The following is an 18,153-nucleotide window of genomic DNA, read 5'->3' as shown; positions in this document are numbered from 1 at the left end:
AAGTGCGTTATCATATTCAGGAGCTATTTAGCATTCGCCATGTATGGTAGATTGTGGGATGAAACTGGGAGGTGTAGTGGGATGACACCGGGCGGAGATCGTCCGCGCACAATTCACCGCAGGTGGGTAATTATAAAGGGAAGATTGCGTGCAACTGTGCGCAGCACAGTTTTATAAATCTCAACTTTTTTTTTGCGCAGCACATTCTTGGCTTTGTGCGAACGCAATGTTTTGGGAAGGTTTCTACGCACACCGTTATAAATGAGGCCCCTGGAGAGGAAGAGGAGTCCACCTGTCACTACATATAGAAGCAGCAACAGAGGAGCACAAACAGCCCTGGCAACGTGACCTACAGTCTGCCTGCAAGCTTTTCCTTTCCTAATGTACTGTATTGGATGGAGAGGCATCATATGACGTGCAGAGGAAGCCCTTAATTTACTCAGAGAGCACTCTCACCAATAACCGGCCTCAGAGCGATATCATGTTTTATGGCAAAATCTTGAGAGGACTGCAGTCAGTGGTGGCGGTGCATTCATGTCATGCTCCCCTGTATTTGATAAACGACTCGGAAAAGGGCAAAATAAACAAGCATCATTATGTTCAATAAAGGTTTGGGCCTGTGAGTTGTTGCATACCTCATCCCTCCCTGGGTCTGTCTGGCCCAGGGAGGGATGAGGCACTTGCACCCAGGTTCATTTTGCACGGTTCCATTCTGAAAACCCTGACGGGCCAGATGGCAACACACACAGCTTCTTTCCCGTGGGACTCCCTCATCTGCGCTCTATTGATCTGATCTTTCAAACCAGATTTTCTTTCGTTGACTACTGTACAACTGCCCCTCCATCCTGCTAGTTCACTATCGGTAACATCCCATAGAATAAAATGATCGAAAATGTATGCCACATATAGGATTAATTTACCATTCTTTATCCTGTTTAGAATCAAAGATGTTCTATCTAACCAGATGAGAAGTATAACTTTTTCTTTGGACATTTGAATTGGGTTCCACGGATACACCAGAATACAAATGTAATAACTTGAGAGCAAATGTGTTTCTGTTTGAGTCGCAATTCAATCAATAATAAAAGTATTGATTTCAAAGTTTTTTTGTTTCTCTTTCGGTGAACTGAAGAGAGCAGACATTGAAGAGGCGTTTTCTTTGTTGGGGGGATGGGGGGGGGGGGTGAACAGGCCTTTGTATTGATCAGATTTGGACAGACATTGAGTTTAACACGCACGGGTAAAAATTAGCCTCAGGCTGTTGACTGTCAATGCAGTCCATTATGCATTCAGAGACACACAGACTTGGCTGATCATGGAAGCTTGGACGTGCTCTCACAGACAAAACAGCAGTCTGCTTAAATCAGACCCAGGAGTCATAAAGGTACAGGAGACTTTCTAATGTATCATTACTTTTTTGATTTTCAGATTTCATCACCTTTTTTTGGTGGAAACAACATTTAAAAGCATAAACTCCCTGTCACATAACATGCCAATTAGAACATGATCTCGAATTTGCTTTCAAGGTTACAGTTTACAGTCTTATTTTTAAATTCTAAAATGTAAACTGATCATCTTTTGTATTTGGTTTTGAAAGATAAAGTGTCAGAGGTTGATTTAACATCCAATGCTACTGGATCACCCAAAAATAAACCAATAATATGTTTACCTGCAAAGTCAATATATCACCCATTTTTATTAGACTCCTTTTAGGGTCTTAGTTTTGTTTATGAGAAACATGCAGCCTGGGAAAAGCACCAGTGGTTGTAGATGAATCTAAAGAAGCTATCTATGTCTTGTGCATCTCATAGATTTAAGTTTTCAACTTTTAGCCGTGACTAAACAATGCTGCCCCCTGCTGAGCTCTCATCATGTCAGAGGTCCCAACTGTTCAATAACACTCGGAATTCTTGTAATTATTATTAGTAATTCTGTTTTTTTGTTGAGTCAAGACAAAATATTTTAACCACAAAAAAAAAACTCATGGTCTCTAGGTATATATGTTTGAATGTTTGTAAAGAGCAAAATCAATCCAATCCTTATTATCCCAAAATAGATCTCACAGTTCATAGATTTGGATCCCTTAAGGTTTCTCAGTTTACAAGCAACAAAAAAAAACAGCAGAAGACTAAACCACTTTCCCTTTGAATGCCATCGTTATATCCAGACTTAAAGTGCACTGCGTCATCCAGTCAAACCTCACCTGTCCGGTGTCCGCCCACTCTCAGTCAGTTTTCCTCCCGTGTTCATTCCCGGGACGTGTCTTGTCATCGGCCTCCTGCCTACACAGCTGCTGATGCTGCTGATGCTCCACACGCTATTTACCAGACTGTTGCCCCGGCTGCCAGCCATTCCTGCCCGCTTCCTGTCGGTGTCCTCTTCTAATAACCTGTAAGTGACAAAGTGCCTGGCCTCCCTGGGTCGCCAGTACAGTACTTTTGTACCTTGACAAAGTCATATTTAGTTTTGACATAGTAAATCACAACTACCACTGAAAGATCAATATCATGAAGACTAAGTTATAACATACACTGTAGCCTGTGTATACACAAGTACATGTTGATATCTGCAGGCAGAAAATGTAAAAGCTATAATTCGTCACCAGTTGTAATGCGCGTGTGCTGATATGTAATGTGTATGCATGCGTGTGCACTGCAGGCCTGCATAACTAAATGCATACATAAGGTGTGTAGGAGGGTGTGTGTGTGTGTGTACCTGTACGCATGTGTGTGTACGTGTCTGGGTATGTGATAACTATGGTTAAATCTCATACCCAGGGTGAAGGTTAATGTTAAACACATGCATAACAAAGTGTTTAAACAGTCTGTGTCATTGTGATATTTAGCTATATTGGCCAAATTTGTATATTATAAGCAACAATGAAACATCAACATACAATGTCTATATACACATTTAAAAAAGACACATTGAATATAACATCTCTGTTGACCGAATGACATGCTGCTATGTTTTACATCTAATAAATACATTACTGTTGATTTTTCAGCAGCAGATACAGTGGGGGATTTGAAATGCAATGGCCTCTGACCCTTTGTTCAGGACTGTAAGTGAAAACACACACACAAGGGCATCCCAGCCTATGCAGGGATTAGCTTTCTTTTATCTAAAGGGGAATTCCACAGATTTTTACAAATGAAGGTGCACTATACAGTCTGTGTAACTGGCTAATGTAGCCTTCAGAAATCTGAATAAAGAGACTAAAGTGACATTTCATATAGGTCATTTAAGTGTGTGACTACAAATGAACATAAGAAAATAAATCACATTATTAAACTGGAAGTGTGAGGTTTAGAAGACGTGCGCAATTCCCAGACATGGAAGGTCTAATTACATAATTGTTTATTGTTTAACACTTTATGTAATTCCATTGTATAAATCAGGTTGGTAACTAAGAACTAATTGGTTAAAAAGTAAAACAATGGAGAGCAAGAGAGTAACAATGGGGTATTTTGTAGGAAAAGATCCATTATTTATACTTTGTGTTTCTTACGGGGGTAATACCCAGGGGGCAAAGTGATTGTATGGACATGGAGCGTTGTAAAAGGTTGTTCACCAAAAATGACATCTAGGACCTTCCACGATCACAACCTGGGTGGACAACCTTGTCAACAAGCTGCTGGAAAGCTACAGAGGGCCGACATAGCAAATCAGAACCACTGTTTAAGTCAGTGCTTCTCAAATGGTGGGGCGCGCCCCCCTGGTAACACAGTTACATTTCATGTGCCATGGACCAAAAGTGTCCTTTTGGAGTCTCCAGCTGGTATTTTAGGAAACGGCTAGAAAAGTAGAAAATTAATTTTCTATGGGTTATTGATCAAATTTGAACTGTGATTAGGAAAAGCTTGAGGCAGTTGGACACTAGTTTTGTTTTCAAAAATTAAATACAAATTGACTCTGCTTTTGTCCAACATCTAGATTTTGGGGCTTTCCAGATATGCAAATGTACGCATCATTAGTAAGATATTGATGATTTTTCATATTTATTCAAACTTTTTGGAAAATACTGTAATACAAAAAGTTGTTGTTTTAATGTCAGTAATCAACTTGCAAAGTTTCATAATGATATCTATAAGTTTAAAAAATTCCCTATTAGCCCACCCCCATTCAGTGGTTCTGATCGGCCCGCTGTAGCTTTCCAGCAGCTAGTTGACCAGGTTGTCCACCCAGGTTGGGATCCTGGAAGGTCCTGGATATCATTTCTGGTGAACAACCTTTTACAACGCTCCACGTCTGTTTTAAAAAAAAAAAAGGGGGTTTTGCCCCCTAGGTATAAGGGGAAAATGGTGTAAACATGCTGATATTGTGTGAAAACATATAAAGGGTCTCTGTAAAGTTACATAATGACACCAAAACTGTCCCCCAACTTCAACAGAATGCAATACTACATCACTGGATTAATGATTGGAGTATACAAGGAGGAAAAATGGGGCTCTGTCCGTTCCTTTTCTTACTCTAACAGCGCCAAGAATAATCAGGAGTGTTCCTTTTATATCCCTTTCTAAAGGTACGTCAATTTAAATGTGCTCGTTTTGCAAGCAGACTCAGTTCTGTACTTTCATTTTTGTAGACTAAATGTCCTGTCTCACGCCACAGTTTCAAGAGACGGGCAGAGACGAGACGCTGACCATCTTAAAAGAAGAGGAAGGAGAGAAAACATTAACTTTATCCAAAGTGTCACTTTGCACCACAGTGATGTTGAAGGTGAGAGGGCAGGCCTGGCAGTATAATCCAAGCCTTTGTTGTCCTCCAAACACTGTACATTAAATGTGATAAGATGCTGGTTGGATAAAGACACAGTGTGACTGGTTTCCTGCACATACCAAGTCACACTGTATGTACTATCAATATTATGGGTAGGACAAGACCCCATCACTGTGTTTGATGGGTCTTTTAGAGATAATTAGTGTGTGTGCATGTCCACCTGTGTATGTGTGCGTGCATGTCTTGGTCCCACCCCTCATCAGGCAGCATGCCCCCACACATAAACACAGAGGGAGCTTTAAAGAGGTGGTTAATATAAAGTCACACTTTTTTGCCATTGCGGGGTCAGTCCCTTGTCACTGCTGTCGGCTTGGCGAGTGCCTTCAGGAGGTAAGTGTCACCTTCTACGCTATAGTTCTGCTTGATAAATGGTGTTTGTGCAACAAGTAAAGCTGCAACTCAAGGACCACTTCTTGTAAATTGCACACTTAATGTTATTGTCTTAAGGTTAATGCTGCATGGAGGATTTTTCAAAGATTAGTGCAGGGTGTTCTGTTTAGTCTTACTCAAATGGTGCCTAAACTACAAGGCTCTGCAAACACTTTGTGAAGAAAAAGACCCAGAGGGTATAGAAGCTTGCAGATTTCATGCGTTAATAATGCGAGACATCTGAGGAGGAAATGTAACAAATTGAGGTGTGACACACCAGTCAGCGGAACTTATTTAGCCTGAGGTAAAAAAAATAAATAAAAAAAGACCTCACTGCAGGTCCAGTTTTATTAAACATTCTACATTAATGTGTAAGTGTGTTGCTTAAAAAATTGCTTTTTGTGCAAATTGGACACACACATAGCTTTTTGAAATAATATTAATGGTAATTTTTAAGTGTGTATGTGTATATCTGTGTGTAAAAATGTCATCCTGATGCAAATTTGAACACTTTACAGAAAACTGCAACAATGACACACATACCCGTGGGTGCACACTGCACTTACGTCATTCAACGTAATGAATAATTTATTCATGTTACAGCTAAGAATGTACAGACTTTCACATGATGATTGACGATTGAAGTCCCACACAAACACACACACACACACACACACACACACACGGTTGGACTGTGGACAGTGTCCTGTTGGTCTAATCCGAATCTGCCACCCCGTTCCTTAGCTGTGTTTTGGAAATAAATCATTTTGTTGTCACAGACAACTTGAGCGCTCCAGAGCAATCCGAGATCAAATGGACACTCTGGAGATATCTTACAAAAGACTGAAGTCATCCACTACCAACAACATAAATCCACATAAACTGTGAAATGTATTTCTTTATTATTCATTTATCTTAACCACTTTTGTATCAAAGTTTTGAATAAATTAAAGCGGAAACTCATAATCCTCAGATTACCAAAATGCATCCTAACGCACAGACTCTATTCAAACTTTAAAATGTGAGATCAAATATGAAATGGTGGCATATTGCCATTTAACATAATGTATGTTATTGATGTGTTAGAGGGCTCTTTAAATGGATCCATTGTGTCTGTTTCAGCTGCCTGGAACTTCAACAACAACGACAACCAGAGTGTCAGGTAAGGGACACCCACACACACACACACACACTCACATGCACACATACACACTCACACACACACACACACACACACACACACACACACACACACACACACACACACACACACACACACACACACACACACACACACACACACACACACACACACACACACTGTATGTCCACTCCAGGCACACGACATCTATTGACAGTCCAAACATGTCTCGGGTGAGCAACAATTCATGCCCACGCCGCAAACTCCTGATGCCCTGCTGTTGTTTTGATGCAGAACAACCACCATGTTTGTCTTGTAGACACAAAATCTCACCTGAACATCAACCTTCCACCTGAGCGTGATCCGTATCCACATTAGTGCTGCCAAGAAGATGATCTTCCCTTGATCCTCAACCCAACACCCAAAATATCAACAGTGTTTTCGTAACGTATAGTGAAGCGTGAAACATGATTTTATCTGAGCCGGCTCTTACTGTAAGAGGACACAGTGACATCTGTAATGCTCTCCTGTAACAAGAGCTTAAAACTAAATACCTGAAATAAAAATGCAAAAAAGTAAAATATCACGAATGTAGTAACACAAAGTCACTTTCACCAGAAGTGTTTTCCCCTATTTTCACTAGACCCTTTTCTACTGCGTCCATATGAACTCTGCTGCAACCTATTTGTAATGACTTGCATTGTTTGTACTGTAAAACTTTTCGGAGAAAAAAAAGTGTCATTTTGTAAGTGTATTATTATCTATATTATAACAAATAACATATTATACATGCAGCTGAAGAAGGTAATGAAGGACCAGAAGCAGCAGACCTACTGGCAGGAGACAGGCCGATGGGGGGGCTACGAAGAGAGCTTGGACCCCCAGGCCGGGGTGTGGGCGTCCTCAGACGTCTCCTACCTCACCTTCAAGAGCCTTATCCAGCTCCGACACGTCATGAAAACAGGTCAGAGAAGAAAAAAACATAGCATTTTTAATATATATATACAATATATAGTCAATTTAAGTGGTTGAAAGTAGGTACGTTTGCTCAAGTAATGCACTTCAATAGGATTTGGAGGGACCTCTACTTGAGTAATTCCAATGTGTGCTACATTATACCTCTACTCAACTGCTTTACTGTAATATTGCACTTTTTACTCTGCATCTCAGAGCTTAAGTTACTTTGCAGATACAGATTATAATAAAAAATTATAATCGACAAATACAATATGGGGAATTATTAGTATTATAGCATTATAATGAGATTATAGCATTTTCTTCTGGTCACAATTCATCTCACCTCCTTTTTCTACATTTCTCCCATGTTGCCTGAGCCTACCTTAAAAACAACCACACTGTTCCCTTCTTTATGATCATCTCTGGGTATTCCTCAACGTGTTCCTCTGTCAAGGTGTGACCATTTTCGACTGTGAAGAGCAGACCCTGGCCACTATCGCCGACAAGATGGTCAACGAGATGGTGAACAAGAAAGAGATCAGACCTGGAGACAGAGAAGGAGTGCTGAAATCTCTACTTCAAAACCAAAGGTATCCTTCAAGACACCACCAGAGGGTGAATCAAACATGCTGTTGTCCAGAGTACTGAGGAAGTTGGACAGAACACACAGCTATGGTGGAGATCTGGGGCCTCATTTATCAACGGTGCGTACGCACAATAGAGTGCGTACGTGGCTCACTAAGCAACATTTGCGATTTATCAAAAGTATACTTGACGGGAAGAAGTGCGGTGTTCCACGCACAATATAACCCATGCGTACGGACAAAAAGTGGAGAAAGGAGAACTGGCGACTCCAGTCGGCAGATGAATGAAGTACGAGAACGAATGTGTCTGTGTAAAATTAATCGTATTAAGCCATGCATGCATGTCATACATCGGGAGTTCCTTTGCAAAACGGATAAAGCCATTCTTACAATTAATATGCCTCGACCGATTTTTCCATGGAGTGATACCAACAAAAACAAAACGAATTAGGATCTTAAATAGCCTACAAACGGAGACATATGAGTGCAAATAAAAACAAAATAGCAACGTTCGAATAAACTCTGCAGTTATTAAAGAATAACCTATCTGCATGTTGTGGAATTAATTCTGATAATATTGAGGTGGAATACAGCCTATTACTTTTACACTGACGCTGTTCTCGATGCCTCAGTCAGGCAGACAGGAGTGCACCTTTTCATACACTAATGATAAGCCTACTGTACATCACATAGGCTACTGTGATTTTTTTCACGGCTTTTAGTCCGTTTTATTTATGTGTTTTTCTTTGTGTTTAAGCACGTCGCAATTGTGTTTTGAAAGGGACTGTGAAGTTTATTATTAACCCTCCGCCGCCCGTCACTGCCCCTGGATGAATTCTCCGAATCTGTATCTCATGGGGGGTCTCAGTGCCCCCCGCTCGTGGCACAAACACTGTTGTGTGAGTGAGGATATGCACTTGTTTGCGTCCACTTTTATGTCGGATCACTTCTTTTTATTTCGGCCACAGCGTTCACAGAGATCGCCACAGGCTGCACTCTATCGCCTTTACGCTCACACTGCCACCAAACTATATTTTCCCTGTTCGCCACTTCTCCAACGGCTACTTCGGGGTGACCGCAGTGATCCACACCGTGTGGAGTTTATTTTTCCATTTCCCTTTCAGTCGGCGATTGCCACTACCGCCTTCATGCACTCAGTAAATGATATTCATTCGGGCGTGTCGATGACTATGTATGGGTAAATATGGGCGGTACGTGAAGCCCGCAAAGGCTGCGCCACATTTAGAGTTGATTGTGATTTATAAAGGGAAATAGGCGTAGGACGTGAGTGCGCACTGCTTCATAAATCGGAAAATATCTTTCGCACGCACTGCCCTAAATCCTACGAAAGCAACCTTCTAACGCAAATCCTACGCAAAGTTTGATAAATGAGGCCCCAGAGCTGTATTTATGAAGCGCCGTCTCTGACCACTGAACCAGAATGGTTGGCAGCCTGTCCTTATTACAGTAAAGGTTTCCTCGCACCTATAAACATCAGGTCACTCTAAAAGGGTAGAACCACCAATGAATTTGTAATGTATAAAGATTTCACGATTTCTGTTTAATCAAACTATATAAATGTAAATAAAAGGACTACTACCATTAATCAGGCCCAAGTCCATTTTACTTAGACGTGTTATTATTTTCTCAGGTACAAATTTTTTTCACTCAGTCAGTTCCATTTGTTTTTCTGTTGTCAGAATTTTTAGAACTTTTTAATGATATCTTCATAAGAATAAAGTTTAATCTTTAATGGGTATTTATTTCGGTGGTTTTGTCTGAACACAGTGGCATTTGAGAATATTTAGGCCTACACTCAGGTAAATCAGAGTAAAATTCAAACTAATTGTTTGACACTTTGCTTATTTGAGTTTTTTTTTTGCATTTTTATGCTTTATTAATAGTGTAGAGACAGAGTTGAAATGGGGCAGAGAGGGGAGTGACATGCAGAGAACGACCGTGGGCTGGAATCGAACCCAGATCCGCTGCTGGCCGAGGCACATGGGGGGGACGCCCTACCAACTGAGCTAAGGGCGCCCCCTTTATTTGCGTTCTTGCAGAGAGTTAGATAAGAACATTGATACAACATTCATGTTTATACAGTAAATATGAGGCTACAGCCAGAAACTGGTAAACTTAGCTTAGCATAAAGACTGGAAACAAGGGGAAACAGCTAGCCTGGCTCTGTCTAAAAGGAAACAAAATACCACCAGCATCTCTAAAGCTCATTGATTACAGGGGCCAGATGCCAAGTAACCACCGTAGATTCCAGATATTCCAGATCCTGGCCTAGATAAAGTCCAGCACATAAGAAAAAAAATTCAGAGGAGCTGGTAGACAGATGTATGCCAACAATGAGTTTAATCTAATCAGGATAAATTACTTAACTAACTAATTTGCTGAATGATTGCAGTGAATGGTTCGCTTGTCTCTCAGCATAGCCGCCCTATCTTCAGGTATAACACAAAAACTGCCAATGACACAAGTTGTTTTCTCCCTTTAGCCAATCAGACGACCCAGAGAGCCAAGCCCTGACTGATGGGGTGGATCTGCAGAAGTTTTCAGTCAAAGAAAGGGTAAGTCCCACTGACGAGATTACAAGATCGTCCAGATGAGTAGGTCATTGATGATAATAACATGATCTGATATCATGCAACGCTGAGATAATGGCCAAGGGGAGAGCGCCGCCTGGAGCCAGATCTTTCAGAAAGTCATTCAGAGCAGTAAAGGTGTTAGAGGTTTCTGTTTTGGGATTTATTTTTAGATGATGTTACAAATGTCTTCTGTTTTTTTATATATATATTTATGTGCAAGGTGGATCTTATTCAGTTTTAAGGGCTGTGACACAAGTTTTGACATGTTTGGTCTTTTTGCAAATGTTATCCAGAAGTAAGTATTATCACACAGATGTGGGGCTAAAAAAATGCTGATACAAAGATTTGATGTAATCAAAATGATCTATTCAAATAGCATGGATTCTAAAGGAAAGGTCCTCCTTCAACAGTGCCATTTCTTGGTGGTGGCAAGAAAGTCTTATGTTGGTTCACCAGGTCTGCTCCTTTTTCTGTTCCTTTAGAGGGATGAATCTTATCTGGTTGAGGCTTCCATGGTGCTTGTAGGTAAGCCAGTGTTTCTTCAGGATCTTAAGTACACAATGTGTGTGTTTGATGCAGCAGATCTTTTAATATTATTTTAAATTAATGAGTGAATATACCATGTCTGTCTCTTTAACTCAGGAGCCTTGGACTTTCTAGAGAGACCCACAGTTGCATTTCTACGTCTGAAGGAAGCGGTGGTGCTGGACTCTGCCTTGGAGGCCCCAGTGCCTGTTCGCTTTGTCTTTGTTCTGGTTGGCCCCACCAAGATTGATATGGACTACCATGAGCCTGGCCGAGCTATGGCAGCACTAATGGCGGATAAAGTGAGTTATCGGACACTTTCTACAGACCTAAAACTCATCAACAGGGACACATTACCTGGACACATAATAGTTACGATATATAGTAGTAGATATATAATAGTGAAACTCGTAAAGCAGTTTATGCCAGTATAAAGTTGTGTGGCAATATCACTGTTACTGTGTGTCAATGTTGTAGTACTCAAGATCAGTCCTGGTCTGGAGACCACTTTTTGAAGGTCTCAGAAGAAGAGGACTTGTATTTTATTTCAGGACCGGTTAACAACGCAACTGCAGGGATGACATGTAATACATACACACATATACAAAATATATATTGGGGAAAAAAAGGTGGATGACGAAATCTTAATTTGTGTTTTGTGGGTATTTTTATGAAAATGTTTTTTTTTTTCAATTTAGAAAAATGCCCATAGTTTATACAGTTGCATATACATAGTTTATTAAAGTGTGTCATGCAGTGTGGAGATGGCACTGGTCTGGTCTTGGTCATGACTTGGTCCAAACTCAGGTTGCCTTTATTTCAATACATTTTCATGCATTATAGTCATGTCATCATTTCAAAGACTGAGTCCAAATTGAGCTCCCTGTACTGGACTGCAAACCTGAGTAGCTAGTTTGACTTGAAGTAACCTATGTTACAGTAGAAAACCCATTAGAAGGACATAACCACATTTTAGTTTCTCTTCCTCATTTCCCCTTATTATATATTTTTGTTAATCATTTTCTTTTGTGGTGGAGGCATTGTCATCTGAAAAACTTTACCCCTTGGCTTATGAAGTCAATTGAATCCAAGCTCTACTACAAGACTATGATAAACACTTATCTAATAATTTAGACTGATCGGATGCCGACTGAATAATATCTCCGACCATACAGCATTTATTGTTGCAAAACACTTCTGAGAAATGTTTAGATCATGGATATGTATTGCCAATCTGCACGTCCACTTCACTTTCTTCCTCCCAGGTGTTCAACCAAGCAGCGCTTAAGGCAAAGAGCACCCGTGAACTGACCGACGCCATGTCTGACTTCATGGACTGCAGCATTGTCATCCCACCCACCGAGATCCAGAACGAAGCCATGCTCAGCTCCATTATCAGCTTTCAGAAGAAACTGCTGCAGGAGAGGTACCAGTGTTCGGATCCCGCGCCTCGCATGGACTCCAAGCCTCGCAAGGGTGAGAACTTTGAATTTCAATGCAACCACACACATAAAAAATAAGTCAATTACTTTTTGTTTTGGTGTTCACATTAAATTGTTTTCCTCCAGTTTCCTTCTCCAGCGGGCCTCCACCCCCTGAAGATCCCCTGGCCCGTACTGGTCGACCGTTTGGCGGGATGATTCGAGACATGAAGATGCGCTTCCAGCACTACAAGAGTGACATTACAGATGCTCTCAACGCCCAGGCCCTCGCTGCCATCATCTTCATCTACTTCGCCGCCCTGTCTCCTGCCGTAACCTTCGGAGGACTGCTGGGTATGTGTGCATATATTGGCATGACGCATTGAATTGCTGTTGTTTGCAATGACTATACATTTGCCATTATCTGTTCCACAACAGCTGATAAGGTGGAAAACATGATGGGCGTTTCAGAGCTCCTCATCTCCACCAGCATTCAGGGGATCATCTTCTGCTGCATAGCTGCTCAGCCCGTCCTGGTCATTGGTTTCTCTGGTCCTCTGTTGGTTTTTGAGGAGGCCTTCTTTGCTGTAAGTTATAACATTGAATCATATCCACACATCTAAGCAAACTTTTTTGTTAGTCTCTTCTATAGATATTATCCCACTGACTGTTAATTTGTGTCATCACTGTCATCATGCATACTTTACTGACTTTATTGATGGTGGTCTTGGTCAAAGTTGAACTCATGTCCATTTTTTCCTTCATTCAGTTCTGCAAGTCTCAGGACATTGAGTATATTGTGGGGAGAGTTTGGGTTGGAGTATGGCTAGTCATCATTGTGGTGATCATCGTGGCCTTTGAGGGCAGCTTCCTGGTGCGTTTCATCTCCCGTTTCACCCAGGAAATTTTCTCCATCCTCATCTCCCTCATTTTCATCTATGAAACCTTTGCCAAGCTGGGGAGGGTAAAACCACCACCATCCTTTTCACACATTTCATCTGTCCAAATGGAAATCTGAGACATTTCCGTGTATAGAGTGCTGTTAATATATATATACATATATATATATATATATATATATATATATATATAGACACACAAATTATTATCTCTTTCTCTGTAGATCTTCAAGGCCCACCCGCTTACTCTGAATTACGATCATCTGAATACAACAGTAGAAAATCCCTGGCATCCAAAGGTGGAAGAGATGGTCATATATGACAATGCTACGGGCAACACGACTGTTATTGTCAACACAATTAAGCCCCCTTACCCCAACACAGCCCTGCTCTCCATGTGCCTCATGTTAGGCTGCTTCTTTATTGCCTATTTCCTGCGCCAGTTCAAGAATGGCACCTTTCTCCCTGGAAAGGTGAGTCGGTCGGGAATGTGGAGTCCACACGCCCATCCCAAATAAAGACCTTTTGACACTTATAAATGAACATGTTCTCTCTCTTCTACTCTTTAACCAATGCTTTTGTTTTGGTTTCTGATCTGTGCTTTCCAGGTCAGACGTTTGCTTGGTGACTTTGGTGTGCCTATTTCCATTTTTCTGATGGTTGTCGTGGACTACAATATTTCGGATACTTACACGCAGGTTGGCCCACAAGTCTTAGTTTCCAAGCCTAGTTTATACTATGAATACATTCACATTTTAGCCGACATTTTAAAGGATATATATGCATTTTTTCAGGTCTGACACTAAAAGTTGCTCATATGAACATAATGAACCTTACATATTGTTAGGTCTCATTTCAATGTTCACATATATGCACCTAACAGTTTTAAGACGGACTTGAAAAATTGTGAACCTATCATTTAAAGGCCTACTTCACCGGTGGGAATATGAAGGTGTATTGAATTCTGAGATCCTATGTAGTATAAATGTGCAAAAAAAAAAAAAAAATCGGTTCATCCTAGCCTGAGAAAAGGCAGAAAGAGTGTTTTTTTTAACCCTATATTAATCTTACTGTGACATCACAGTAAGATAAATATAGGGTTAAAAATAAATTACTTTGTAAATATTACTGTGATGTCACAGTAGGAGAAATCACAGTAATATTTACAAAGTAAGGTTTTTTTTTTAACCCTATATTTATCTTACTGTGATGTCACAGTAAGATTAATATAGGGTTAAAAAAACACTCTTTCTGCCTTTTCTCAGGCTAGGATGAACCAATTTAAATTTTTTTTGCACATTTATACTACATAGGATCTCAGAATTCAATACACCTTCATATTCAAACCGGTGAAGTAGGCCTTTAAGACTCTGAGATTCAATAGATTAGAGATTCAATAGATTAAATTCAAATTGGGTTGCTTTTCCTTTACAGAAATTAGTAGTTCCCAAAGGCCTGATGGTGTCCAACCCAGCCAAAAGAGGCTGGCTTATCAACCCCTTTGGAGAGCACCAGGCTTTCCCTGTGTGGGTGATGTTTGCATGCTGTGTCCCGGCCTTGCTCGTCTTCATTCTGATCTTTCTGGAGTCTCAGATTACAACGTGAGTAGTAACATACAGTATCACTCACTTAATGATAAAACTCAGAAAACGGCACATTTCTCGGCTTTAACCCGACTTTTTCCTTATGTGGCATATGTTTACAGTTTGATTATCAGTAAACCTGAGAGGAAGATGGTCAAAGGCTCTGGGTTCCACTATGACCTGCTGGTATTGGTCGGAATGGGAGGGCTCGGTGCAATATTTGGTGTGCCATGGCTCAGTGCTGCCACGGTGCGATCTGTAACCCACGCCAATGCCCTCACCGTCATGACCAAAGGAACCAAACCTGTGATCGAGAAGGTGATAGAGCAGAGGGTCAGTGGCATAGTGGTGGCGTTGCTTGTTGGTAGGTGCTGTTCAATCTCCAAATCTTGATGTATCTTTTCTAAGACTGCATGTCCTGGGAATACAAAGGCCTGGTATTAAAAAAACACTACACTGTCCTTTATCTGGATGTCTTTTTGTGTCGAGGTCTGTCCATTCTGATGGAGCCGATCCTAAAGATGATTCCCATGTCGGCCCTGTTTGGGATTTTTCTCTACATGGGAGTTACGTCACTCAATGGCATTCAGCTGTGGGATCGTATCCTGCTACTGTTCATCCCTAAGAAATACCACCCTGATGAACCCTACGCCACCATGGTAAGATTCCCCCAAATATATGATAAGTCAAGTGTTCACTTCAGTGTACAGCTATTTGAAAGCTGTGTTATTGTGAATGCATAGGTTTTGATGGTGTGCTGTATATTGGCCACCACAGTGGTTTTTATATTAATATTATTGTACATTGAATTTTATAATTTTGACACAACATGTCATTGCACAAAAAATTTATGAATAAATAAAATACTGGGAGATTATGAGATGTTATGTGATATGAAATGAATCGCATATTGTCAAACTATATCCTGTACAGTTGTGGAGCATGTCGGGACTGTTACTATCCTTTTATTAAGTAGAAACTCATATTATGTCACATGTTTTTGGCCACTATTAGAGCCATTAAATCACAGCAGCCCCCCCAAAAAATGTGTCCGATTGTGCCGTCATATATCTGACTAATTATTTTACATGTTTGCTACAGGTGAGCACAGGACGAATGCACTTGTTCACAGCCATCCAGCTCGTATGCCTTGCTCTTCTGTGGATTGTTAAGTCCAGTCCGGTATCCCTCGCACTTCCCTTCATACTAATCCTCACCATCCCCCTGCGCATGTTTATGACTGGGCGTTTTTTCACCGAGCTGGAAATGAAATGCGTAAGTGCTGTCCTCTTGTCATTTCAATAAATTACTGCAGATGTAAGCGGTACCTTGAAGAATAATTTTGATAGCTGAGCCTTGGACTGTGTGTAAAATATGTGAGTGGGTTTTAAGGCTCAAAATGTTCTGCGTCTGTTGGTTTTCAGTTGGATGCTGACGACGCCAAGGTGACATTCGAGGAGCAACCGGGACAGGATGTATACTGTGAATCTCAGATGCCGTTGTAGATGTCTTCCATGGCAGCTGCCAGCAACATACAGTTTAACAAAAATATATTTATTTTATTTATGGCTCAAGTGAATGTTGGATCTTTGTGCACACGTTTCGAGGGTTTTCTCATGAATAAATGCAGGTGTAAATTCTACCTTTATAATTACAACATGGATAAAAATACTACCTTGTAAAAATAACAAGAATTTCCAACAGTCACTCAGGTAAATTTTCCAATATTTGAATTATGTTTTTTTTTTAAAGGTGCTATGAAGAACTTTTCAATATTTTGTAACAGCAAACGAGACCATCAGAGCAAAAGATGCTATTTTTATAAGTTTTTCTTTATGCCTTTGTCATGGGTACGCTCACCAAGGAACAACAGCTGGAGTAGTAAAAACACTACCACTTTTGTCCAAAGGGGGTGCAAGAATGAACACAAACTGAAAGTTCCTCGGAGCACCTTTAACAGAAACTGGGATTATTCATATAACATTTTATAAGAAAATGAAAGTATTTTTTTAAAAGTAGCCTATCTCAAAATGAAATGACAAATCTGCAATCATTCCAGCACTCCTATAGTAGACTGACTGAATGCTGAGTATAACATATTTTAGTGTTAAATGCCATAGGCCTATATGTGTTTTCAAGCAATCAAATGTTGAATGTAACGTTGTAACAAGTGCCGCTTAAGTTATTGTTGTACTCACTTTCTCGAGAGTGCAATCCAAACCCTGAATGAAGTAGTAATATTAAATAATAAGCTAAATGTAAATATTTTAGCAAGAATGATCAAACTTGGAACACTGAAGAGCAAACGGGCAACACCACAATGAAGGGGGAGACAATGTTGAATTTTCTGTGAGTATTGTTAAAATGCGTATGTTATGTTGCTGCCCTCCTGTCACCTCTCAATACATAATAAAGCTACCTCCCCATCAACTTTATTTTTGTTTGGTGTGATTGGCTTTTGACTAGGCTAAAGGAAACCAGCGACCAATTAAATGGCCTGCAGATCCAATTCCCTGTGTTAAGGCTACTGTCAGATTTTGATAATTGAATATGCCTTTGACACTATAAACCTTGGGGGACCTAAATTTCACAAAAATGCTATGTAGAATAGCAGTAGCCTACAATAAAAGTATGTAAGCTGTAGAAAAGAAATGTTAACACTGCACAAAGCCAATAGTATCCAGCTGCATCCCCGGAGAACAATACTGAGGCGGGGCGGAAGAAAGTAAAAATAAATTTAGAACGTTATTTAGACAAATTATATTGTTTTGGCGATTAAGTTCAGGCATCACAGCTGGGTGGTTAGGGCAAGGGGATAGGGAGAGGTTAGAATATATATATAGAGAGAACATTAGATTATGTTCAGGCATCACAGCTGGGTGGTTAGGGTTAGGGCAAGGGGTTAGGGTCATCTTGAGAAGGTCACGTCAAACAATAAAAAAGACCGCAGACCGATAGGCTACTAGCCCCGCCACAGTACTCCCGCCCCGCCTCAGTACTGTTCTCCGGGGCTGCAGCTAGACTCTACTCCACAAAGCAGGATAGTAATGGATGACGGGTTGAAGTTGAGTATTCATTTACTCATCACTTCTCCACTTCCCACTCAAAAAGTGGCGCTCAACGTTTGTCTGCATCGTTTGCCATTTGCTAATATATACAAAGAAGAAGAAAAAGCACGAGCTCATTGGCTGTTTTCTGGCTGTTTTGTGTGACCCGCCATTTTACCCGTTCCTCATTGGTTGCTTTCCATGAGGAAACCGACCGACCGGCCAAACATGGAGACACGGCATGTTGTCGG

General features: G+C 40.6%; 1 protein-coding gene across 1 annotated transcript; it reads left to right on the top strand.

Annotated features, from left to right (window-relative positions):
* Positions 1 to 7,099: 7,099 nt before the first annotated feature.
* Positions 7,100 to 16,360, top strand: slc4a1b (solute carrier family 4 member 1b (Diego blood group); the record flags this gene model as incomplete). The annotated part of the gene is made up of 16 exons (XM_080049314.1): positions 7,100 to 7,256; positions 7,704 to 7,839; positions 10,337 to 10,409; positions 10,910 to 10,952; positions 11,070 to 11,254; positions 12,218 to 12,428; positions 12,521 to 12,727; positions 12,812 to 12,960; positions 13,143 to 13,337; positions 13,497 to 13,745; positions 13,881 to 13,970; positions 14,707 to 14,873; positions 14,978 to 15,219; positions 15,345 to 15,514; positions 15,957 to 16,130; positions 16,280 to 16,360. The coding sequence occupies 16 exons, from the start codon at positions 7,100 to 7,102 to the stop codon at positions 16,358 to 16,360; spliced, it is 2,529 nt and encodes an 842-aa protein (XP_079905440.1).
* Between the last annotated feature and the right edge of the window lie 1,793 nt (positions 16,361 to 18,153).

The sequence above is a fragment of the Ammodytes marinus genome (genome assembly GCF_949987685.1).
Source record: "Ammodytes marinus genome assembly, chromosome: 20".
NCBI lineage: Eukaryota > Metazoa > Chordata > Actinopteri > Uranoscopiformes > Ammodytidae > Ammodytes > Ammodytes marinus.
This window is presented reverse-complemented; position numbering and strand designations above follow the sequence as displayed.